The sequence below is a fragment of the Hyalella azteca genome, unplaced genomic scaffold, assembly GCF_000764305.2.
Source record: "Hyalella azteca isolate HAZT.00-mixed unplaced genomic scaffold, Hazt_2.0.2 contig1740, whole genome shotgun sequence".
Lineage (NCBI taxonomy): Eukaryota > Metazoa > Arthropoda > Malacostraca > Amphipoda > Hyalellidae > Hyalella > Hyalella azteca.
In genome coordinates, this window is record NW_025932041.1 from 354,847 (window position 1) to 381,205 (window position 26,359).

At 38.7% G+C, this 26,359-nt stretch overlaps 2 protein-coding genes and 1 long non-coding RNA gene across 4 annotated transcripts; 2 read left to right on the forward strand and 1 right to left on the reverse strand.

Moving 5' to 3' along the window:
* Positions 1–7,383: 7,383 nt before the first annotated feature.
* LOC108673553 lies at positions 7,384–12,722 on the forward strand. Its single transcript, XM_047883811.1, has 2 exons — positions 7,384–8,495; positions 8,950–12,722. Exons 1-2 carry the CDS (start codon positions 7,544–7,546, stop codon positions 12,354–12,356), a joined length of 4,359 nt encoding a protein of 1,452 aa, XP_047739767.1. The 5' UTR covers positions 7,384–7,543; the 3' UTR covers positions 12,357–12,722.
* A 5,689-nt stretch (positions 12,723–18,411) lies between these two features.
* Positions 18,412–21,817, reverse strand: LOC108673576 (cyclin-Q). 2 transcript variants are annotated; one of them, XM_018161430.2, is made up of 2 exons: positions 21,647–21,817; positions 18,412–19,523 (listed from the first exon to the last, which is right to left on the reverse strand). In XM_018161430.2, exon 2 carries the CDS (start codon positions 19,521–19,523, stop codon positions 18,750–18,752), a length of 774 nt encoding a protein of 257 aa, XP_018016919.1. In that variant the 5' UTR covers positions 21,647–21,817; the 3' UTR covers positions 18,412–18,749. The 2 variants fall into 2 exon arrangements, with proteins under 2 accessions (XP_018016919.1, XP_018016918.1); XM_018161429.2 differs by lacking the exon at positions 21,647–21,817 and adding an exon at positions 20,123–20,330.
* Positions 21,818–25,576: 3,759 nt separating this feature from the next.
* Positions 25,577–26,350, forward strand: LOC125178929. Its single transcript, XR_007157084.1, has 2 exons — positions 25,577–25,751; positions 25,982–26,350. It is a non-coding gene; the product is annotated as an uncharacterized LOC125178929 (long non-coding RNA).
* Positions 26,351–26,359: the final 9 nt, after the last annotated feature.

Here is a 26,359-nt window from a genome sequence, read left to right on the forward strand (position 1 = left end):
TTTATTTTAATTCTCAATAGAGTTATTATAGACGGCAGATTTGAGATCTAGCAATTCTTCAATGCTTTGAAGGGATGTGTTTCAGAGACAAAAATGTACAAAGAATAATTTAATAATCTTGAAAAGTCTCGTGCGAGTCAGCGTGAGACGATTTACACAATAATTTTCACAAGAGTTGCGGTGCTCGAACCCTATACGTGGAGCTACAGTCATGATAATCCTCATCACTCAGCCACTCTTTCTCTGTGCGTAAACTAAACAAAGAAAAATTTTTGCAGGTTACGCCTCGCATGCGAGTCCTCAAAGTCAACAAAGTGTTATGAGGTAATAATAATACTAGCGGGTTCAGGTTTTATTTGTCCGTAGGCCTGTCGCCGATTCTCAACATCGCAGAACATTCACAGCTTGCGGTCTCGAACACTCAACGCACGGCCTCAATTTGTCTCTAACCGCCCGGCCTTATGCAGAATTCTGACCAGCAACTGGCGCACAGAGCTGGGATCGAACTCGCACCTCTATGCTCCAATCCTGGTACTCTGAAAACCCTCGGCGACTGCCGGTAACCCGAGAACAATCGCTGCCTTGACTGCGCTCAGGCCTCGCCTTCCTATACCCTCCCCACCCTCTTGGCCCCTACACCTCCCCCTCTCCAAGGTGGAAGTCTAGTAGCTTCTTCAAACTATCGCCAGTCATGAAAAGATCCGGTCAAATGACACGAGTTTAGATCTATGAACAAGGCACGAAATGGAAAAGAATCGGCGACAGGCCACATCAGGCCTACACTTCAGAGCCGACATCACTATGTTATGTTATGTTATGTTATGTAACCACTGGGCCACCCTGCCCTGCCACTGGTCCACCCGTATCACAACTTGTACAGAACGTTAGTTTAGAAATCAATTACGTACACAGCGTGAAAAAAAATAAATGTTTGATATGTAAGCGCCAACTCCATCGTTGCTGGGTGGCTCAGTGGTTACAGTTCACAGTACCAGGATTAGAGTATAGAGGTGCGGGTTCGATCCCAGCTCCGTGCGACAGTTTCTGGTCGGAATCTGCAAGAAGGCCAGGCTGTAGACTGCAGAGCATAGTAGAAATGGAGCAGTGAGTTTCAAGGTCGAAACCGCAGCCAGCTATCGATGTTCTTCGACCGAATCTTCGGTATCGAAGTTCGGTGTTTAGATTCGGTGACAGACCTACGGCCTAATAAACGCTGTACCGCTATTTATATTAATACATTGTTACTAAACTCACGTTTTTGACCACAATTTATCATGAAAGCTTGTTGGCAATTCTGTTTCTTCCAGGCAACGAAATTTTTGCCGTATTGACTGTGCCTGTTTTAAGAAGAACATTTACATAATTTTTTCAGTTCCTTATTATTAGCATAGCTAATGATTGCTTGGTGGTGGAGATTTCATCAAACAAAAACAGCATCTTGTGATAAAGGCCGTGCCGCTTTGGTCACATTTCTCTCGAGTACTTAGGAGCTCTCTACCACCACAAGAAACCACGCCACGGATACCTAACTGAGAGCGGATGAGGCTGCAAGCCTGCAACAGCTGTGAATAATGATGGTCACAGAACGCTGACGTATCCAGGTGCGACAAGTGGCCTGCGTCTGCCATTTACGGCGTTTTCAAAAACGCCATCATCATCTTATTAATACTATAGCGTATTAGTGTCGGCGCTCGAGAATAAGGTCGAGCTTATTATTAGCTTAGCTTGTCGCAATTCATGTGATTTTTGTGACTTGTTCTGTTGTTCATTTGAGATCTAAAAACTGGCCTTTAAGCAGATTCTTTCAAACCTAAGATTGAACTGAGCAGCTGCTGGACAGCCTGGACTTATAGTTTTACAAGTTCCGTGGACCGTGGCTGTGGCGTGATAGCCGACAGGATAGGCCTACATGACAGGATAGGCCTACATGACAGGATAGGCCTACTGGTTTGCCAGTTGCCACTATGAGTCCAACTGTCCAAGCAACTGTCCCTCTTAGCCTTTAGGAGTAAATACCGTCAGCGTCAAATAGGGTAATAAGGGATGGTTTTGAGCATTTTTTGTTGATAACTTCCTACCATGAAACATTTCAGAAACAAGTTTGGGCAGAATTGGGCTCATTTTAAAGTTTTTGCGAGGGCCATCAAATGGCATCTCCAAAAAAATTCCATATTTTTAAACATAAGTTGCTAGATGCAAAATAAAAGCGTCCCAAATTACCTCTGGCCCAGGGCGCAGAGGGTGGATGCAGCGTCGCCAATATATGGGTTTTTAAGCCCTAAGCGTTGCCGGGTAATTTTAAGATGCGTTGCCGGGTAATTTTTATGTAATGAAAAACTATTTACAAGCCACAAACTTATTTACAAGGTTGCATGCACATATTACCCCAAATAACTAATTTTACCCTAAAAACAGTCTGATTGTACAGCAAGTGTCAACTGAACATGTGATAATTTCGTCTGACCGCTCTAATCATCTAATGTGACCGCAACTACGTATTCGTAAGCTTGATGTTTACATTTTTTGGCGGGAACTCATCGCAACTGATTTCTGGACAAGCTTCACTACATGCTGATCCATCCAACATATCGGAAACCTTACTTTTTTTAAATAGGTGGCCGAAGACTGACGAATATATTAAATGCAAGAATTTAGAATTTCAATCTAAATGTGTCGGCAAGATCTTCTGAAGGCATAAATTTTGCTACTGAAGCGTCGCCAAAGATCTTGCAATATTCATCCACTCTCTGCATAGTGGCCTCTGGCCCTGCCGCCCTGGGAATGAGGTAATCTGGGACACTTGCAATAAAACTTAATTTTAAGACATTTGATGGTTTGAGCATGCAGAGTATACTTGTTCATTACCGTACTATCAGTACTACTCTGAACTTCTGAAGTCTGAAGTCCTCCTCTTTCATTGTAGATGATGTAGATGTAGAATAGGTAAATGACATTTTTTGTGATTTTTACTTGTTTTTCCTTTATTGATATGATATTACCATATTCATTAATTACCATATTATTGATGTGATATTACCGTATTCATGAACATGCCATTGAGGATTGAGCATGTACAACAACCTTGTCCACTGCAAGCTTCATATCAGCAGCCTTGAGCCTTATTGCATTTCTTCTGGATCTGTAAGTTTACAGGATGGCTTGTAATTTCACACCATTTTAATTGGGTTAAGTGAATTTACTATAAAAAAGATTGTGAAAAACATACCTGAAACAGAAAGGAATGTTTTAGTGACAACCATCATATGTTTTGGAGAAATAAATCATAGTTTAGGTCAATTACTTTCCATTCTATGATGCCCAGTGCACAATTCTATATATGACATCTATGCACAATTTTGTGATGACTGATGATGCACTAATTTTTTGAGAAGTGAAATTTTTTTGGTAAGCGAGGTAAATGTAATCAAAATTCTTTGTTGTTAATCCATTTTTTTTTGTTAACTGGAGTCTTTGCTAACTGAGTTCTACTGTAAATGCATTTTTAAGGGTGTCCCTTTTTACATATTACCCTGGGGGGTTGTCCCTTATTACCCTGTCGGCTGTCGCGTGGAAATGGCTGCCATTTTTTTTTTAATGAGAGGCAAATTCCATCAATCACGTTTTCAAGCCAACACCTGTGTGCAACTTTTATGTACCTAAGTAAAATTTTTTAGTACAGCAATTATTTTTTTTTTTTTTTTTTGCTTCAGGCCTTATTAGAGGTACTTTTCCAAAATCGCACTTTTCACCCTTTTTTCAGCAATTTTTCAGATAGAGATAGTAAATGTTTGATTTCTTGACTAGCGCTATACATAATAGATAGTAAAAATGTTGAAGTTCACACTACTATTTTTAGTTTTGAAATATTTTGATTAGTTTAGCTGCTACAACATTTCTACAAAATGTGGGACGCTCGTCCCTTATTACCCTGCCTGTCCCTTATTACCCCATTTGATGGTATATCAATGCTTGGCCAATGATTTCTGTCCTCCATTCTGAATTTATGTAAACTTGTTGAGTATTTTTGATGCCTTCCTTCTTACATATAGTACACCATGAAATGAATCAATGATTAGTTTACCAGGCATTGTGAATTCATAGTGGACCTTTTTAGATTCTTGAAGTTCAATTTTGAGTCCTATTGGAACTATAACCTATAAGTATACCAGTAAAGTATCATCTATACCAGCATTATCATACAAACCTTCATAAGATCTTGGTTCAAATCTTGAGCAGATAAGGCAATTGAAAATCAACTGATTCTAAAAAATCATTGGTTTGTCAGTTGTCAGTCACTGTGCCAGCCTGCCAAACATTGGTATAGATTGTTTCCTATCAAATGCAATCTTCAAATGCACAACTCTGAACTTGAAACCATTTTAAAAATTATGTAAATGAAAATACCAAATTTATTGTTTCAAGCAGAGCCATTTCTGTGTACAATATCAAATGCTTGATATTGTAATTTTTTACCAATTGTTAAGAGATTCAAAGTCATTCACATTTTTTACATAGTATGTGTGTGCCTGAGAAAAAGTGCATCTTCATAACTTTATTGCTGGTGCATGTGCATGTGCATGTGGGTGCAATTCCTGGTTGTGACAACTAGATAAGGGAGGGGTGATAGGTCTGTTTTTCCAGGCACTAATGCCACTGGAAAAAGTTTCATGACCATCACTGGCTTGTTGACCCATCAGATCCATTTACACAACACCCTGGACAAGCCAGATGCTCATTTATCAACCAGAGTTAGATCATGAATGGGTGAGTTGACCATGAGCTGAGCTTCCCAGAAGAACCAGTACTCCAGTAGAAGAGTATCTTGACAGACAAAGCTGCATAGTGGCAAACCAGATATTTTTTAGAATTAGTTCATTTTTAATTTCCTCATCTACTCAAGATTTAAACCAATATCTTAGTTATGATAATGCTGGTATCCATGATACCTTGCTGATCTACTCATAGGAGTTGAAATGACTTGAGGGAGAATCTAAAAAATCTGCTTTGCCACTGTGCAAGGCTGTGGGATTTGTGGTTATTTTTATATGGAGGTTATTAGAAATGAAGGGATGAAGGGCATTTTCTTATGAGCACAAGACCATTAGGGTGAACTCGTTTAATCCTAGCCCTTGCCCAAATTGTAAAAAGTGATAGCTCATATTGTTGCTGGCGCTATGGAATGCTTATGTCGGGTTCTTTAGTCTCTGGCAACAATTTAGGTGAATGAACGTTTTCTTCTTGCTATGGATGTATTGTTAAAGCACGGGGCAGTGGTTACAGATGCAGTTGCGAATGGAATGAAATGTAACCAGACATTGGGAGCATGAATGAGGTATTTCAGCTGCAAGAGATAAAACATATAATCAATAAAAGTAAAATCAAATAAAAGAACCTCACTCACAGCAGTTAATCAAAACCAAAAACCCTTAGCATTGATAAAACCATCAAGCCGCAAGCACCAAGTTTAACTTAGTTTGAATATAATTGATAATATGGGTGCGCAAGAGTAACGCGAGAGAGAACACACAAGAGATCAAAGTGAACCAAGGTAAACGGCACAATTGCAACTGTGGTAATAACAGCAACTTATTGGGGGAAACACATATGTAAATTGAAAACAGTTTGGTATTCTCATAGGAAAATAGCAAGCATTGAAATTAGAAGATTGAAATAGCAAAGCAATTGAAGTAAAATCATGTAAACAACTCATTATTGTGCAATTAACATTCTTTAGATTAAAAGCAAGCATTGCCTGAAGTGGATAAATGTATGTGCAAAGTATAAACATAAGCATGAATAAAGTAAATCAATTATTAAGCTGAATGAACACAACATACCTGGTTTTAAAAGCTTTATACAATATGGATTCTAACAAGCACTCACCAAGGCAATTGCAGTCGTTAGAGCATTGGACATCAATCTGCCTGCTTCTATTAGAACTTTACAATGGCACTGATCAAGCACATGCATGAATAATATAATTATTGAAAATTTTCCCCGTGCCTGAAAAAATAAAGAGAAATTTTTTGTACTAAATTAGAACATATACAGGGTGCGGCGCGGGAACTTACTTATTTGAATTGCGCGCCACGTGGCGGCCATTAGTCCTAGGAAGGTGGCGCCATGCGCAATATGGTGCGCGGGCTATGAAGTTTTTCGTCCACTCAGTTCAGTTGCGACCATGCAGTGGTCGAGAGAGGAGCGCGCACATGGAGGTCACCTACAAGATGTAATATTCAAGAATTAAACTTGTAAGTAAACCCAACGAAACTTTAAATGTAGCTCTTTGTAAAAAAGAAAGAATTAAAACGCTATCTTTAATACTTTTTACTTTGTGATTTTTTTAAAAGAGTAAGTTCCCACGCCGCACCCTGTACATTGAGTGAACAAATGAATAACAGATTTGGTTTGCGATGAAAAATACTGAAATAACCACCCGGCTACAATATCCACCTGCAATTTTTTTCACTATCAACTGTGAAATTAGCATTGTTATCTGCAACTCTCATAGTGAAAGTCAATTTGGGCTTATTCATGTGTTACATCCACACCATATTCCTGTTAGCATCTAGATGCCCAGGGTACTGAAAGCGGGTGAATATTCCCAAAGTTCTTTCTTGACTCATCACCATCAAAATCTATATCTTCAGAAGATCTTGTCATCACATTTTTCTCTAACTCTTTACATGCATTTTTGGCAAGAAATCTTGAAGCTTTAGGGGGTTCTGCTGCCAAATCCTCAACAATACTGGTGGCACTATAGGCCAAAAAAAAGGATCTAGGTGACACTATGGCCTAACTCTACATTGTGGCTAGATGCCACCCCAAATGAATGAGGATTCATTGTAGAGCTAACTGGGCAAAATAATTTATGCAGACCTTATATATATTTTAAGTTCCAATTGTCAAGTTTTGAATCAGCATTTTACTGGAATCTTGGATAATATGATTCTTTCTTTGAGTGAATGACAGCTGAAGACTAAGAATTTCAAAAAATTTTTAGTTTAATTTACTATTCTTAAATATATCTATAGGAATATAGGTACTTATTTTCTAAACTAGTGTCACTGCTTAAGGAATTGGAAAATTTTTAATTGTGCAAATTCATATCAGTATTATTATTAGTGAGAGTATCTTTAAAATAAATCTCCTGGATACAATCTGATTCTTCTGAAAATGGTGGAAACAGGCATGTATTACAATCTAACAAATGACTGGTCTAACTGCAATGGTAATGATGTTCAATGTTAGTATATAGTTGAAATCACACTCCTGTATATACGAGATTTTGACCATAAGTTGATAGCAAACTTTTAAGGAGCCCCATGTTGCAAGTTCACTCACTAAAAATGTTCCTCATGTTCTTGTGCAGATGTTGTGACTTATGGCTTGAAGTTATCAAATTTTACTCCAGTTGTGTCCTACCTAGTTAACCATATGAACTTTATAGCTTGCCAGTTAGCAATTTATCATTTTTTCAGAAACTTCCTAAACCAGATGTGTGCTTTAAAAGAAAAAAATTTACTCCAATCAAGAGTCTAAAATGGCTACTTCTATTTTGTCCTGCCCTTTATGTTGTCGGCAGGAGTTGGGCACTGTGGAAGCGCTGAGAGAGCATCTTCTGTATTTTGTTTACAGACCAATACCCTGTCCCGTGTGTCGCACACCCATCACTGGATTGCAGCAACTTGTGCATCACCTGGATGTGCACTTACAGTGTTTACAGTTGGACAACATTGCAGGTCCAAATCTTGTCAGCAGCATCATGTCATCTGTGCCGCATCTCAGAGATGTCTCTGTTGTAGTGCCTGAGTCAGAACTTCTTAACATGCAAGATATTTTTGTTGCAAGGAGTGCAGTGGTGAGTCAAGAATCTGAAGTGTCTTCAATGAAGAAATCAGCTCCCAATGGATTCTCTGTTGTAGATTCTCTTGTAAATTCTGGCAAAAATCCCTTGGTTCAGCTGGATTTGCTCTCAGTGCAAAAAGAACTTGCAGGAACATCCGAGTCTCATAATGCTTGTGTTCAAAAATTTCATAATGAATTTTATTCAAACAATATTCATCAAGTTGGCCATGAACCTCCTACTGTTGAAGAAAATACAGGAGTCAATATTGAGAGAAGCCTATCTGTCAGTCCATGTCATACTCCTAGTGAGCCATCAGTGCAAATTTTAACATCTGCTACTGAATTAATTATGACCCCTCTTATTCTATTACCATCTCCAAATGTATCTTCTGTGAGTGATGTGCACCAAGCAAGTCAGGATTCTGCTATGAATAGACTTTACGTGCCTGGGAAGGGAGCGGCTGATTTCATTGATAATATGCAACAGTCTTCAGCTCAGAATCCTGCTGATAATGTGCTTGAGAATTCTAGAAGTGCACATGGCGGTGATGATAGGCATTTGTCAAGATCCAATGAAACTCCTCAAGATGCTTCAGCTCCTCCTGCAGACAATGTTCCACCAAATTGCTTATTGACAGATACTCTTGGTAAAACGTTCACCTGCATTCATTGTTTCATAACATGTTTGAGTGATTTTTTCCCCAAAATTTACTGAAACTCAAGACCCTAATACAAAGTTGTTTCATTTATAATTAGTTTAGTCACTAATTATGCATTCTATATATATATTTTCCTTTTAAAATATTCATGAAAATAATGTCTTTGATAAATTTTTAATCTAATGTTTTTTAAGTTTGTCTAAAGTTGGCACAATCTCAAGTTAGGAGAGTCATCATTAATCCCAACATTATAAATAGTGCATTTCTGCATAATTTGATTTCACTTGAATGAAAATGATGTATAGGAGGTCTTGAATAGAATAGGCATATAAAGATACATATAAAGTAGAAATATTTTATTGGTTGTTAGTAGAATGAAGAGAATAATTATTTTATGCTTGAATAATGTGCAGCGACACTCTAATTCTCATAATCATTTCAGGTGCTGACCAGGAGAGATTTCAATGGACATCATCTCCAAAGAAACAGAAAATCTCGAGTGTTCAGCCATTGGCAGGTCATAGCACCCAGAACGCATGGCAACCTTCTGTCCATGCTTATGTCTGTTCCATGTGCAGTGCCAAGATCGTCGGGCAAGAACTCTACTTTAAACACCTGCAGGAGCACTCGGATGGAGTCCAAAACAATGTTCCCCAAGCTCCACGATCAAAAGGTCTTGATTCTGACGTTTCAATTTGTACATCTACATCTCTCGAAAGCAGTGGCAATAGTTTTAATTCCTCAATTATGTGCAACCAAAAACTTGTGGCAGATAAACTTGAGTCTAATTCTTGTTCAGAAATTGCTCTTGATAAAAATGACAGAGTCAATTGTAATCCAAACTCTTTTACTGACGAGTCTTTTGTAGCCACAGTTGAAGTTAGGTATCCACTGCTGTGTCAGAACTCAGGTCAGCCATTGCCTGAAGCTTCAGATCAAAGAAAAAATTTGAAAAATTTTAGTGATGATCCAATTGATGGTGAAGAAACAGTAATAATTTCAAAATGTAATAGCACGGCAGATGGTCAAGAAAAGGAATGCAGAAATGTTGATTGCTCTTCAAACGATGAATTTTCTGACTTTGATAATGCGTCATTAGATGAAAACAGCTGCTTCGATTACGAAAGTGATTCATTTCTCCCATCCTCTAATATTGCCAAGAATCCAAATGCCACTAATAATGTCATGAGTTCTACCTCTGATGAATATGGCCTTTGCGGAACCGCTGATCAAACGACGATCGATAATATCCTCAGTGTAAAACCTCAAACCAAGAAATCCAGAAACATGTACCTCCATAAAAAGTTCCATCATGAACAAAAAACCGTCGTTCATGGTCGTGAAGACGAGGATGGTGGACGCTGTTTTATTCCGGATATTCAATCAGTTTGGGTTAGTAGACTCAATGCTTCAATAGCACCTGAAGAATATAAAGAAACTTCTCTCTCTACGCAAACCAAAATTGGTCGAGATAACAATTACTCCGATAACAAGTCTCTTGAAAATGGTGTTGCATCACGGGATGCTATTGATGATGCTCGTGATGCATCCCTTCTCATTAATCGTGATGATCACATGCTTGATCATCAATTTCCTGAAAATCAGTTGCAGGGTGATTCATCGCAGTCTACTTCTGACAAAGCAAATTCCCCAAATTCAGTACCAAGTCATGGTGTCCCGGCTTTGGAATCGTCCAGTGGTCAACATCAAAACAGAATTGCTTCAAGTAGTCAAGAAAAATATGTAATGTGTGCTACAGGGTCTACTTTGCGTTGGGCCAATTCAAAAGAAAATATTATCTCTTACAATGATATTAGTGACAACGTGCCGCTCATCCCTACTGAGGAAACTGGTTCACAGAGAGAGAATCTCCCAACTGCCAGCTTGTCCAACGCACTTCTGCCTTCCGTCGACTTGTGCAGTGACGGTGATACCTTTCCTAATGCAAGTATTTTGTCAGTTGTGGATAGCGTTAGTCAAAATACAGGCTCTGAAATTGTGCAACATCAATCAAATCAGCGTCATGTTGTTCCGATAATGAACAATGAAAAAAACCCTGCTCTACAGAAGATCACTTTGGTGGTATCTCAGGAATGCCCCGAAAAATTGACTCTCCCTGAGCCGAATCTATTAATCAGAAATGTATCCATTGATTCATCACCAGAGCTTCAAGAATCGAACTCGCTTCCTTGTACAAAAAATTCTTCAAAAAATCGTGCATCTCCAGCAGCTGTAAAAAAGCCATCTTTTGCTCATTCGTCGTTTGCTTTTGATTCATCACATCAGGATGATGAACATGTTTTAAGAAACATACAGAATAAAAGCAATTTTCTGTTGAAGGAGGACCATAGAGGCATGGCTGCAGTTAAAGAGTCCGTCCATGAGAATATCTCGCCACTAGGAAACATGTCTATCAAACCTGTTGAATCAAATCCTGACATTTTACCATTAAATGATCCGGAGTCTGGGGTCGGGGAAAGATCAGAAATGTTTTCCTCTGCAGAAGACTCAGCTGAGAATCGATTTTTAATGGTCTCCTCAGAAAAAAACTTTTCAGCAAACCTAGTTGGTGACGATGCCATGAAGTGCCTTGGAAAAAAAGAGAACAACACTAATGATATTTCATGCTCGTCTGATGGCCGTGTAAACGAATCAATTAATTCTAGTCCAAGTAGCAAAAGTGACACTCTTCCATCAAGACATCACTGCCGAGAATGCAGTAAAACTTTCTTGAATGTTGGTAACTTTCGCAGGCACACAAGAGAAGTTCATAATTCGGCTCGTGAATTTTCGTGCACTGTTTGTAGCAGGACATTTTGTTCTTTCCGTCAACTGGTAAATCACAGAGGCGTTCATGATACCCAGAAAAAATTTCATTGTAACCTCTGTGATCACCATTGTTATACATCAGCTGGTATTCGGTCCCATAAGTTCCAGGAACACAAAAAGGAGAAACTAGTTGCAAAGCCTTTCAAATGTGATCAGTGTAACGAAAGTTTCGCGAGAAACTTTGGTCTCCAACGACACATGCGTCGGAAGCACAGTGAAAAGCAGTACTCTTGCCCACATTGTGCCAAATCATATTCATGTTACGAGAACCTTCAGAGCCACGTAACTTCTCACGTGGTAGACGAGACACACATTCGCTTTTATTGCAGTCCTTGCAACACGCAATACAAGTCGAAATTTGCTCTCAAACGTCACTTGTCCATTAGGCATCCACTTTCTTTAGATCACAATCGTGACCAACATGTGGAGCCTTGTCCTGAAGATGACCGTAGTTCACTTCGAAACTCTTCAGAGGAAATGTGTAGTTCACTTGAAAACATGTCCCCAAAACATGACTCCTCTTCTTCTACACTCTTGAAATCTTGCCCAGAGTCTACTGTTCCAAATCCCCTAGAATTGGCTGCTGGGAATGAACAGACAGGAAAACTTATTTGGTCTAACCCCGTTGTCAACAATAGATTCTTGCAAGCGGCACAAAGTAGACTGAGCTCTATCTCCTGCAAGAAAGAAATATTGACCTTAAATTCATCACTACATAATGAGGCAAGCACGTCCAAAGCCAACGATATCAGCGCCAAACCTGCGGCGAAGTTCACATGCAGCGTTTGCTCCCACACGTTCACCCGCAAGGATACCCTCAAAGTACACATGCAATCTCACTCATCTGAGCGGCTTTTCTCGTGTAATTTGTGTGATATGACATTCAAAAGACGGAGTATTTTAGTCACGCACCAAAACAAACATAAGGCCATAGCCAGTTACCACTGCCAACTGTGTGACAAACGCTTCAGGTTCAAAATATCGCTTAAACATCATAGTTGTACGTCCAGGTTAGATTAAGGAGGAATTAGGGTGTTAAATTTTACGTGATAAAATTATAGTCAACGATCAAATATGTCTGTTCATACTAAGATATTTGAAAATTCTGTAGTGTATAGTTTTCTGGCTTGGCTTTGAGAAACGATCGGTTTTGTTTATAATTCACTTTAGTTGTGTGTAATTTGATACTCGTTTGAGACCCTGGGTCTGTTGAGGTGGTACGTGTTTTATGTGACGGGTACTACTCACGTCGTCCAGCAGCATAGGACTCTTATTACTAAAAATGGATGACGTTAGCGGAAACTCGGTAGCATTGGTAGGCTGCTGAGCTCTCATCCAGCCTGCTTTTGAAGGTATAATGTGAGCGCTCCCAATATATTCTCCAGTAAGCAGTTTCTCATGTCCACCTGGGGCCATACTTTCAAAACACGCTAATTGAGCGTAAGTACTTACGTTCTATTTTTTTGTCTATGATTGGTAGATTTTGCTTGAAAGGTCGTCAATGATTGGCTGATGAACTAACAATCTCCTACATTTTTTTGAAAGTATAGGCCCGGGACACAATAATGCCTACTGATGCAAAAGCGCAATAATTGCTTCTTGAAATTTTACTTTAGTTCTCTTGTTTGTTCCGCTCTGCTGCGTTGAAGGCAGCTCTCGGCCTCTGTGTAGTAGAAACCACGGGTCATCTTGAAAGCTTCCATCAGGTCCAACCTCAGCAATCTGTGGATTGGTATCGTCTCAGTCTTTCCTCGTAGAGGTGACCAGACCACGTAACAGTACCATGAATGACTGTCTATCCATACCTGGAAAATTAGGCTCTTTGGCAGTCGCACCGCGGCACACTTGCGAGCTTTGCTTCATGCAGAACCCTTAACATTTCCGAACTGATTTTCTAACCTCATGCTCTGCCAGTGTTATCTCTTATTGAGGTAACGAAAATGCTGAACACCCTCTGAATTTTTATTTTTCTTATATGATTAGCTCTGCATTAATTTATTCAGCACTCAGAATTTTTGTTGTAAGCAACGTGGTGCAGGAAGTAACGATGCCTATTGGTTAGAATTCCGTGCAGTGATTAGTGTGACATTTCCGTTTGTTCAATTGTTTAGAATTAATCCTGGCATAAACCAATGTTCGATGTCTGCTTTGTGTCGGTGCTTAGTTTATGTTGAAGATTCAAATTATTATTTTTATTGTATTTGGTTATTCTAGGTGGATGTGGGCATGAGATTTTATTTTAGATCTTGGTTTTATTCGCATAGAATAGATTTGGAGTTGTCGTTGAAGCAATGATATGATGGTGAGAATACCTGCATTGAAAAGCTGCATGAACATTCCCAAGAGGCAGAAGAAAATTCTTGCTGAGCGGAATCACCTTCTTAGTTTCTTAGCCTTTGAAGGATAAACTTACCGCCTAAGGACTACTGATGCTCGACTGCCAATTTAATGGTTGTATTTAATGTGTATTGAGGAAAATTACTTGGTCAGAAAACGACTGTTCTGTGTTAGGAGCGGAATTTCGACTTTCATCAGCTGATTTAGTGGGGTTTACATTTAGTTGATGAGTCCCATTAGGTTTTTAGATTTTAATAAACAGCATCGCTAACCCCAAGTTTAGCCGCTTGTATTTATTTTAACAAATTTTTGTAGATTATTCACTATCTCGTCGGGTAGCCGTTATAAGTTAGAACTCCTGCAAAATTGTCTGCAAACATTCTAAGCAGATGCGAATTACGGAACCAAGAAAGCGTAGAACATCTTAATAGTGAGAACAACTTGCTCTCATCTGTTGCCAGGGAAATTCAGTAAACGATTCATTCTCCCATTCAGGAACGATTCATTGTATGCACAACAAAAAATAATTCTTACATTTTGAACGCAAGATTTTTTTGCGTCTTTTATCAAAATAATAATTTAGGACAAATTGAAAAATGTCAGCATCTTCAGTAGATAGATGCATCATATTCCTTCATGGATGTATGTTATGTTGTGATCACTCAAGTTTTATAAAGATTTATGGACGGGAAATGCCTGATATTTCCAATTGTCGCGTGATAACTATACGTGTGCAATGAAACCATTAAGTGGGCGCAGTTCAATCTCCTTCATCTACTTGTGTACGAAATATATCACTTGATTTTATTCGTCATTTTTTGTAATGTCATTTATGCCGTTTTATTTGTAAGGTCAAAATTTGCTTAAAAAAGCTGTAGCAAGGCTTATCGAATTGAACTAAAATGGTTCCGCGAACGTCTTTGTGAAGCTTGCAGGATTGAAATAGGTATTTTGTATCAAATTTCTGAAGCGTAGTATCATTATTATTCCTTCCTGCTTTTCAAATTGATTGAATAGACTGTTAGCGACAGTAGAACTCCATTATATACACATTTTCTAGTGTGCAAGCCAATGTCAAATACATCAATAAACTGTTGATATAACCAATTACTCTTAACATTCAAATTGTTCTGAATCTTGACACGACGCAGTCAAGTCAAGATTCAAGAAAAACAGTCTAGTCTGTTTTTGAAGTCGTTCATGCTCGGAGCGTCAACGATGTTATCAGGGAAGCTGTTTCACATGTCGATGACTCGAAGCGAGAAGAAATGTCGCAGGGATGTGTTACAACGCAGTTTTTTTTTAGTTTATAGCCGAGGTCCCTGGTGTTGGTTCTTGTTTAGACCGCGTACATCTAGACCGCGTACATTTATTCATTGCTGATTCTGGTAAGCTCATCAACCAATTATTTGTACGTGTGTTAGTATTTATGCTTTTTACAACACTTCTCTTTAACTTCACTTCTTGTTTGTCTGTGGGTCTGCTACAAATCGATATTTAACACGATTATACCTGTCCAATCGATCTGAAATTTGGCACACTTGCTTAAAATTTGAGACAATGCATGAATCAATTGACAGAATAATTTTAAAAATTAAAAAAATTATTTTTATTATTAGAAAAATTTGAAAAACTATTTTTGTCTGCTACATATCTTATAATCGCTATTTAACACACTACTACCTGTCCAATCGATCTGAAATTTTGCACATTTGCGTTAAGTTTGAGACAATGCATGATTCAATTGGCAGAATAAATAATTTTGAAACATTTTTTTTATTTTAAAAATGAAATTTAAAAATGACTTTTATAATCTTTGATGATAAAATTAGAAATTCATTCTACATATGTAACATCGTAGACACTGAGAAAGTGTCTTTTAGATTTAGTCTAATTTTAGATAGTCTAATTTTTTAGAAGTGTCTTTAAAAAGTAATTTTTAAACGCACATTATTATTAATTATAAATTACTTTATGTTTGATGGCACTAAGCATCTATGTACATCCTATCTTGATCGCACTCGTTTAATGTATGTGTCGGAAATGGAAACGTATTGAAAAATATACACGTTTATTAATAGTATAATTACAATTAGATGGTGTCGGCGTAGAATTTTCCAGCGTATTTTAGCGTGATCATGACAAATTCCTCTTGACTGTGATATGCTTAGCGTTCGGGTTAAGAATTTTAATAGATTCCGTATGGATTGCCAACTGTGATAGTAATATTGATTACGTACCTCCTGTAACCGATTAGCTCTGTATTGTGCAGTAGATGAATTTTCACTTCATTTGTACTATTTCTATGCAGATCGAGTTCCTAATTCAGACATGCGAAGGTGTATGATCTTATTCATGATAGCTTGCCGGCTTTGCATGGTTATCTTAGCGTGATTTACGTTATTAAAGACGCCGAAATTCGAAGACGAGATTATATTGGGAACGCATTGCAATATTGAATATTTATTTACCACGTATCAGGATCTGAAACTTGTAAATGCTAAAAATGTACATTTTATCTACGTAGGTACAAAGCGAAGTCATTGTGGTGCTATATATCTTGATTTGTGTTGATCAATGCCAGGTTCAATGGGCGAAAAATTTTGTTCGAATTTTCGCTTGGATTCCTTGGTTTTACGTATGTCAGTTGCCTGACTTTAAAGTAGATTTAAAGTCTCTCAGGAATATTTGTGAACGTGAATGGCGTTAAAAAGTTCGGTTAATAAGTTTCCCCAACAGTTGTTTTTACTTTAAAAAAATTTTGACCAGTCAAAAGTTATGTTAACTTTCATTACACTCGTGAATGTAAATTTTCTTATCGGTTCAATTGACAGAATAAATGCATGATTCAATTGACAGAATAAATAATTTTGAAACTTTTTTTTATTTTAAAAATGAAATTCAAAAAATAACTTTGTATAATCTTTGATGATAAAATTAGAAATTTATTCTACATATGTAACATCGTAGACACTGACTTTTTAGAAGTGTTGTCTTTAAAAAGTAATTTTTAAACGCATATTATTATTAATTTTAAATTACTTTATGTTTGATGGCGCTAAGCATCTATGTACATCCTATCTTGATCGCACTCGTTTACTTTATGTGTCGGAAATGGAAACGTATTGTCCGTATTGAAAATTATACACGTTTATTAATAGTAAATAGACCGTTCAAAATTGTGTTAACTTTCATTGCACTCGTGAATGTAAATTTCTTGTCGGTTAACTTGTTTAGCACGATTTCTAATCTCGTGCTCGTTGGGTATAAATAGTGTCATGTTTTTATTCAAATTTATTGTTTCAATTAAAACGAGATTAAACTTTCAAATCTCGTTTGATTTGAAGGTCCCTCTCAGGGGGACTGCAGGTCTCGGTGTCTGACTGTAGGTCTTAGTTGTGGGTTTAATTAATATGTAGGTAGGATTCTATTCCTTACATTATTATGTAGGCAGGATTCCTTACATTTCCCTTCTCTATCTCTCTCGTGCGGGCGGCCGACGTCCCGTGTAAGCGACCTCTTGTTCGAGTGTCTTCATTTCTGTTGCTTTTCACCTGTCCCTCCTTGTCACTTAATCTCTTTGAGATGCTAATGCTGCTTCTTTCGAGCCAGCTTCAGCGGGCTGGACAACTGTGACCTTCCGCCCCTTGTGGGTGATGAATAACTTGAGATTTTGAATAATTAAGACCTTCCGCCTCGCTGGCGATGTTATATTTTGACCTTCGGTGCGAAATAGCTTGATAGCTGAAGCGCTAGCAAACCATAATACTACTACCGGTACTTGATTTGAAGGTCCAGTATTGCATGCCTAACAGACTTGCTCCATTTCATCTGTAGTCGATATATTTTGCTTGTTTTTATCTTGGTGATTTGCTCTTTTCACACACGTTGACAGAACTATTTGTGACAAACGTCCTTTAATTTCTTTAGCTCCTGATTGTCCAGATTGCTGCTCAAGATCATATATTCGACCTTCAAGCTTTAACTAAACGCAGCTTAATACGGTGTTAAATGGCTAATAGCATGTACATGAATTATCTGTTAGACTTCCTCTAAATTTATCTGCATTACGTGCATCAATTCAGGATTGCGTAAATTTTTTTTTGCAGCAAACAATTACCAGAGGCATTATTTAGTGCTCGTATTTATATGTTGAAATATTAACCGGAAGAAACAGTTTAATATCAGGTTTCTATTTTTAAATTGATGAATCTTACATGCACGAGTGGTGTCTATAATGAGAAAAAATTTCCCGAATGAAGTGTGCAGTTATCTAACTCAATTCCAATTTGCTCTTCACTGATTTCTCGGACCCTCGGCCCCATTGTATTTCTGGAATAAAACAGACATGCTTTTGATGTCGATATTTGTAAAGCGATCACGTGCTGAAATTTGATAACAAGATTTTATAATATCAATTTAGCACATTCAAGTCCAACTAAGCTCCTGCTCCTTCATTGTCTCAGCAAACCGTTCTAGACACTTTGAACACGTAACGAGCAGGAGAAACCAATACAATCCACACGTGGTCTTGCTCTCAAACTTGTACTTGTTGTAGCTGTAGACTTTGGACAAAACTTTTTCGGGCTTTATTGATATTATTCTTCCATTGGGCGTAGAAAATTTAATTATATTTTTTGCTAAATTATGTTTCGAAGAAATTTTCATATTCAAAACGAGATCTTTTGTGAAGAATTACCAACTTAGGTTAGCAGGAAGCAGTTTTAACAGAAAATAATGACAACAATTTGAAAGACTTTTATTGAAACCCATGTCTTCACAGTGAGGATAATGTTTTTTCTTCTTAAACTTAGGTCTGAAATTTTCTACCATTATTGACGTTGGCTATCAGTAATCAAATATTTATACTTCCTTTAGAACGATCGCAGTTAAATTTTTATTATAATGCTTCCGTGTTACAATTTATCTTTTATATCCCTTCGATTTATTTCCTGCAACATTCCTGAGCCTAAAAATTTTATGGAGACCCCAGCAGATGAATCATGAAAGTATACGTTCATTTCCAGTACAACTTATTAATCAGTTTGTAGTACCGTAAAAATGTATCTAATTTAACTAAGGAAACATAGTCAGCAATTTCTCTTCATTGTAAAGACCAAGTAATTTTAGCGCAATATCCAAAACTCTATCTTTCGTACATGCATCGTGCAGCACCGTGTACCAAGGATCTACTTCGCTGGGCACAACAACGCCGTACAGTTCGAGAGCTACGTGTATGCAGGTTACCGCAAGGAGTTCAGGCTGGCAGCTTGTTACCAAGGGGTCGTGAAAAGCATCTTGCAGGAGACTCCATGCCGTTTGTTTTACAGGCACCGAATCGAGTAGATCCCTGCCAAGCCAGTCTTCCAATGACTGCAGGTAGTGAAGTAGGTATTTATGTGGAAGATCAATTTTTAATTTGAAACCTAGTGCCCTCATGAGCAATAGTTCGGTTTGCGTGATGGAATCACGCATAGTGAAGTAATGCTCAAGCATGAGAGGTGGTGAATCTCTGTTAATGCAGTTGAATCCTACGTTCACTATGTCCCGAATCCTGATGTCATCGTCAACAACTTTAGAGGCAAGGTATATACATGTGCAGCCTATGGTGAATGGATCGAACTGATCCAAAGGGACATTTTTGTAGAAAGTGTGAAAATAAGTGAGCGCGGTGGCCGTAGTGAGAACGTTGGTGTCCAGCTTGTGGCACACCTCCATCACATAGCGAGCACAAGAGAAAGTCGTTAAATTCTTGGTGTAGTCGACACTGGGGTTGACCGCTTCTGTAACGGATGTAGAAGTCCCATTGCTCTGAATGTCGGCAGAAGGAGGCTTTTCCGTGGCACTCATCTGAACATAAATGGCAATTTCAGTTAAAATCTTGTTTTGGAACTCAATTCATGCATCATAAAAAAAGTTTAGTTGTCATTCAAATTTTATACTTACAGGAAATGTTTATGGTACAGAGATTATGCTGTCAACAATTCTATTGAAAAATTTTTAAATATATAATGAAACTTGAGTTTTTAATACATTAATTCAAGAATTTCACAAGCAATTTTCAAATGAAAATGCATTTCAACATGTATATTATAATGCAATAAATGAATGCTCTTCATATTGATTTTGACTTTTGAAATTATTTTTTGAAAACATAAATTGGTGGCAGCCATGACACTAGGTTCCAGATGGACATGCCTTCCAAAATATACTATTTTCTGGGTAAATTTTTGTAAAATTAAAATTTACAGAACAATGTCTCTTTGTTTAGAGGATTCACTATGTGAAGGCACTAATTCTTAAATAGGAATAAATCGTAACTTAATCACTTTGTTCTGTCATTACATCAGCATTGTGATTGTATCATCTACTGGTGATTTCATACTTTCATCCACCTATTATTGCGCAGGAAGAGAGTATAACACACTGGACAATATGATTTAAAGTACCTTCCCCATCAGCAGGCAAACTAATGTAGAATATAGATGATAGTTAAAATCTTAAATCTGGATGGAATCTTGACAAGGCCACCCACACCCAGTCCCACATCATATTGTAAGCCAAGGCAGTTGCTTATAATATAATAGCTGCAGTCAGTATGCTGAATGGCAGTGCATTGTACATACAAATACTCGACACCATCCTTCAAAATAGCTACATTGCCAAACTATGTGTCAATGACTTAATGTTTAGAAAGACAGACTAAGCTAGGGTAAACGCGGTATATTCCGACATCGTAGGTAATTCCGTCACCTCTCCAGCTTTTCCTTTATATTAAGCTTTTTTTTAGTTCCATGCATTCATTGATGGTTGAAATGGTGACGTCATACATTTGCGTGTCGAAATACTGCAAAAACACTAGGTCTTGGCCATCTAGTGGGAAAATATTGAGATCCAAAGAGAGACAATGCATGCCACGTGGTGAGATCATATAATTAAAAGCCTAATAGCTGTTAATTAAAACGTAATTAAGTAGTGTTCAATATTCGTTAGTGTTCTAATTCAAAGCCGTGTTGTATCCCAACACAGCAAACAGAATTCGAACACGTGGATGTCGGCAATATGTATCAGTTAAATTTGAAGCGCTGACGCAATACGACTCACCACGTGTCGGATGTTGCCACACAAAGTGACGGAATATAGGGATTTGGTAGGTTTCCATTCTAAAGGCTTTTTAATAAATATGGCAACATTTTGTGACGTTTCATCGTTGCTGACGCGTAGTGAAGTGTTTTGAGAGTCATGTGAAGCCCGGTGAAGGCAACAGAACTTACGTAACGCATACGGTTTTTTTTATAGTCTTTCATTTCTCGATGCGTCCTTAATGTGTCGGAATATACCGCGTTTACCCTAAGTGTAAAGCAGAGACTTTTTTAGACTTGCACTCAAGTTCATTTTTGAGTCCAAAAACTACAAGTAGGTAGACGGTAGACCAGTAAAGTATCCAGGATAGTGGATACCACTCATACCTGATAGGCTGATACCAATTACCAAGTTTATTACTAACATCAATGCATTATCATATAAAAGAATGAATGAATGATAAGACATTGGCTTAAATTTTGGATATAAGAGGAGATTAAAAAAGAACCAATTTTTAAAAATCTGTGGTCAGTATTCACTATTCAGTGTCAGTGGTAACTAATGACAGTAAAGTAAATGACACTAGGTATGAGACTAGCCTGACTACTGACTAGCAGAGTAAGCAGACTAGCCTAGGTAGGTATAGCAAAATAGAATATAACATTTTCTCAAAGGGGTACTTAGGAGGCAGATGTATAAAATTGGACAGAAGCCACCAATGAATTTGCAAAATGCCTGTGAATTTTGGATTTTTGCCAATTTTACATGTTCCAATTTCTTCAGTGAAATATAAGAAAAACGACCTATAGGCTTAGCCGCTTAGGGCTAGGCTATAGGTAGCCTACTAACACGTAATTTTCAAAAATCACATGTGAAACGATTTTTTCCACCTGCGATTTTAGGAAACTCCTGTGTCCTGATGAATTTATCAAATAGGTTAGGAGGCACACGTAGATGCCCTCATACAGATTTAAACAGATATGGCAAACAAACACTGAAACAGTCTATTTAGCCTATTTAGCCTACTCTGTTAACAGCACTCGGGCGCGAACGATATGAAGCATCTATCCACGGCAACGGAAAATTATTTTTATCCAGAATTTTATTGTGAGACAATTTATTGGCACGATGCAATGTATACAATACACTTGGTTTGACTTAAAATTTTAAATAATCTACGTACGGATCAGATAGACATGCCACTGATATCATACCTGACAAAACACTGAATACTATCCAAAAACACTCTTTTCAGTAATTTACATGTAAAAATTTCAATTTTGCTCATATGCATTGATTTTTCCTACACGCTCACTGCTTCAACAGTAACATTTCACAGCATTAGCTTATAGAGCAATGAAGCTTCGAAGAACGGTTAATTAATGAATATTCAATATTAAAACAAGGTATCTGAGAAAGTGAATCATGATGGTTATTTTTTAGTATATTTACAATTAGAGGATTAAACTTGATTCGAGCCTTGGGGCAGCGCACATGCTTGTGACATGGCACACATTCAGGAACATCTACGCGCCTAACTTCGTAAACTCGAAATCGATCTCGAAATCGGCCAATTGTAAAAACAATCTGGATGAGAGAGTTCACCACGACAACTTCATTGATTTTAAACTAATCTCTGCCTTGGTAACTACACAGCTGTCACTTTGCATTGCATCGCGGGAAGAGTTCATGATAGACCATGATCCTATTTTTTACTGAAACGTAGAAAGAGAGTCGAGTCGTGCTGCGTTATAGACTTATTCGGAATGTACGGTTTCATTAGATTCAATTAACTTGAATCTAGTCGTAGGAATCATGATTCTACCTACATACCATATAGAACTCAGTTAACATATCCTTCCCCTTGCTCAGTTCCTTCAGTTCAGTTCTCTCCGCGCCATAAGGCGCACAAGGCTTGGACGTCACTCCTCCACTGGGTCCGGTTTGCAGCTGCCTGCCGTGCTATATGTTCCACGAGTTCCAGCCTGCTCGGTTTCTCTCCTCTTCCACCATTCGCCTCCAAGTTGTTTTTGGGCGTCCTCTCTTCCTCCTTCCTTCAGGTGCCCACCCGAGGGCCACAGCACAGTCGCTTGCTCTGTCCTTCCTCAACATATGTCCCACCCAGTTCCACCTCCGTCTCCTCACCACATCACTGACTTTCTCCACTTCTGTCATATCAAGAACCGACTTGTTTGAGATGTGTTGCTGCCATCGGATCTTGCAAATCTTCCGTAAGCATTTGGTCTGAAAGATATCTAGTTTCCTCTCTTCTCCCTTGGTTAGTTTCCAGGTCTCACATCCGTATAACAAAACTGAAAGAACCAGGCTCTTAAACAGGGAGGTTTTGGTCTTTCTGCTGATGTTTATGGCTTGCCAGATGTTTGTTAGTCTTTTGAATTGCGCGCTTGCCATTGCCACTCGCCTCCTCACATCCACTGTGCTCCCACCATCCTTTGTGACGTTTGCACCCAGATATGTGAAGCTCTCCANTAGTCACTCTTCTGTATCTCGAGTAGAATCTTGCTGTTATTATCCTCTTGTTGACAGGTGTCCATTCCATGAGTGACTTCTCTGCCTGTTGACTTATCAATATAGCAACGCCTCCCTCGTGTAGTTCATCATCTCCGCTGTATATCAACGTCTGTCCTGTAGCCAACCTCGTCCTGCCTGCTCCTGCCCACCTGCACTCGCTGATCCCGAGCACATCCAGATGGTATCTTTTCATCTCGCTCGCGATCTGTGCTGCAGCTCCTCCCCTGTACATGGTTCTCACATTCCAGTGACCGATGGTGAAAATGTTTTTGGGTGTCACTAGAGATCTTGTCGGGCGTTGGGCTTCCCTAAGGCTTTGACCCATCGCCGTCATAGGGCCAATATTGGCGACCTCTGTTTCACCCTGGTTTACTTGCAATATGCCGTCCGTTGTTTCTGTAACAAGATTGTTTTCTGGGAGTAGGTTGTTAGCCTTCTGCCCAACCCCCAGGCTTGGAGGGCCAGTGGTTTTCTGTCAGGATTTCCTTCCCTTAGACTGCGTTGGTCCACGTCACCTTACGGTGTTCCCTCCATCCGCCACCCGGAGGACGCGCCTCGTACGCCGTGCAGTCCCAGCGCGAGGTGCTCAGTTCCTTGCGCAATCTAAATTCTCCTCGTTCGCTTTATTAGAAAATGACTGAACTTGAACAGCGTCAATCATTACTAGCGTGGTTAATATTTTGAGGTGGCTCAGACAGTTAAGAATTGTATAAACTACACTAATTAACCCATGGTTCAACTAATTCAACCATGAATAAACAGTCATGCGATTTGCCAGCGCACCTAGAAAAACGGCAACCGCTAGTTTCATTGCGTAAACCGAGTAGGTTCCTGGTTCACAGTGGTCATAACAAACGAAAAACTTGGTATATCACGTCAATTGTAATGTTCCACGCAGTACTTTGATGCCAATTTGAACCTGCATGAACATCATGGTACGCAGTTTCTTTTTCTATACGCACCCGAAATATCAGTACGTGCATAAAAAAGCTACTGGCCCAATTTTGAAGCCAGAATTTCGAAAAATTTAGTTAAAATCTAAAATCTATCGACCATATTTAGCCACTTTTAAATTTCATAATACACAATGCATAGCCTACACCAATGCTTCTAAAATATATTGTGATCGAGCACCACTTGGAAAACGCGCACAATCGCCGAGTACCACCAAATACCAACCATGTATCACTATATATTTATATTAATCGATGGTTTTAATTATTAAGTTGGATTTACGACCGACAGGTATTAAATGCTGGAGTACAAATTTCATATAAATTAGATGAGCTCTTCAAGTTGAATAGTTAAGGGGCGCATGGTTGATCAGACTTGTGAATCAAATGTTGAAATCGGCGCTGCAGTTGTGTGCAATCGGGAAATGTTGATGAATATTGATAGTGAACTTGTTCCTATCACATTAACAATTAGTATCTACGTGTGTTGTATGAGGCATTTACTTAGGCTACTTATATAAACTATAAAACTGTAATATGGATTTGGTAGATTGTTTTGCTTAACGCCATAGCGCTGAAGCCCATAGCCACTTTTCAAGTTTACCTCGTCTTCTTGGATGTGCAAACGCACCATGACCCCACCTCTAATCATGCCCCAGCTCTCCAGCTGGCTGCAGATAATGAACGGGTCAACCTCCTCATTGAAGTGAGCAGAGAATAATGGGTAACGGTGGCTATCATCCAAGCACGGAACAGGTCAAGGCGGGATCACTGGCAGTCATACTCATATATAGCGATTTCAGTGTTTATTAGGCCATAGGCCTGTCGCCGATTCTTAACATTGCCGAACATCCACAGCATGTTGCGGGCTTGAACTCGCAACTCACTGCTTCAAATTTTATTTGCTTAACCGCCCGGCCTCCTCGCCGATTCTGACCAGAAATTGGCGTACAGAGATCGAACCCGCACCTCTCTGCGCCTCTTAGTACTCTGAACTTTAACCACTGGGCCACCCTACCCTCATAGTTGAATTAATTGTATACTCATGATTGAATTCAACCATGGTCATACTAATGCATGCTGATACAAATTCTTTGTTTTGGACTTCATGACATTGGACCAGACATTATGAAGGCCTCCTGGGGAAGTACTTGTACCACGACGCATGATGGTTAGCGGAACAGCGAGCCACGAGGTACAGGACGATTTGTAGCGGATCTCGCTACATAGCACTAATGTTATGCATAACATATCACTAATTCTTATATTTTTCATACTAACATAATATAACTAATTTTTATGTTTCTTATACTAACATTAATATTAACACTCACAATACACATTAAAGTCGTACATTTTAAATCATATTAAATAATTATAACATCATCACGAGAGTTTCGGAGAAAACAGCTTTATCGATGGCAACATCTCGAGCCCCTCTTGCTCACTGCTTCTTTGATAGCCTCTCGTTCTATTCGCCTCCTGACTTCGATTCGTCAACATCTCCCATGTAAGCTCCGTAACTTAGAAATTATTCTGCTGTAGAATAGCTCTCATTCAATGTGTTAAGTATAAGAGTAAAGTTAGTTCAGAAGTCAGAGTCATTGCAAGGTTATATGAATTAAATTAATGTATTAAAATTAGCGTGTTTTCATAAATAGCTCACGTGGCTTTAGCTCATTTTTGAGATGGTGTCGTAAAATGTGAATAGCGTATTAACAAAGGCCTTATTTTTCGCAGCACTACATCATCTGTTTCCTGCAACGCATAAAATCAAGATCAAGCGAAATCTCCCGCCAGTAAATCCAATTATTCCGGCCAGCACATAGGCCAGCCTCGAGTCTTCGACATCGGCGTCAGTTGCTTGTCTTCCCGCCAACTCGGGCGCCGCCATCTTGGATCCTGCCGACGCGCACGCCGCCATCTTGGATCCTGCCGACGCTCATCCATGGATATTCAGTGAACAGTGCTAATGTGATACTCAGTTAACTCTGCCTAATATTCCGTGAATTTGTGAACCTTCTTCCACGTGAACACCACAGTGCTAATGTGATATACTCAGTTAACTCTGTCTAATATTCAGTGAATTTGTGAACTTTCTTCCACGTGTCACTCAAT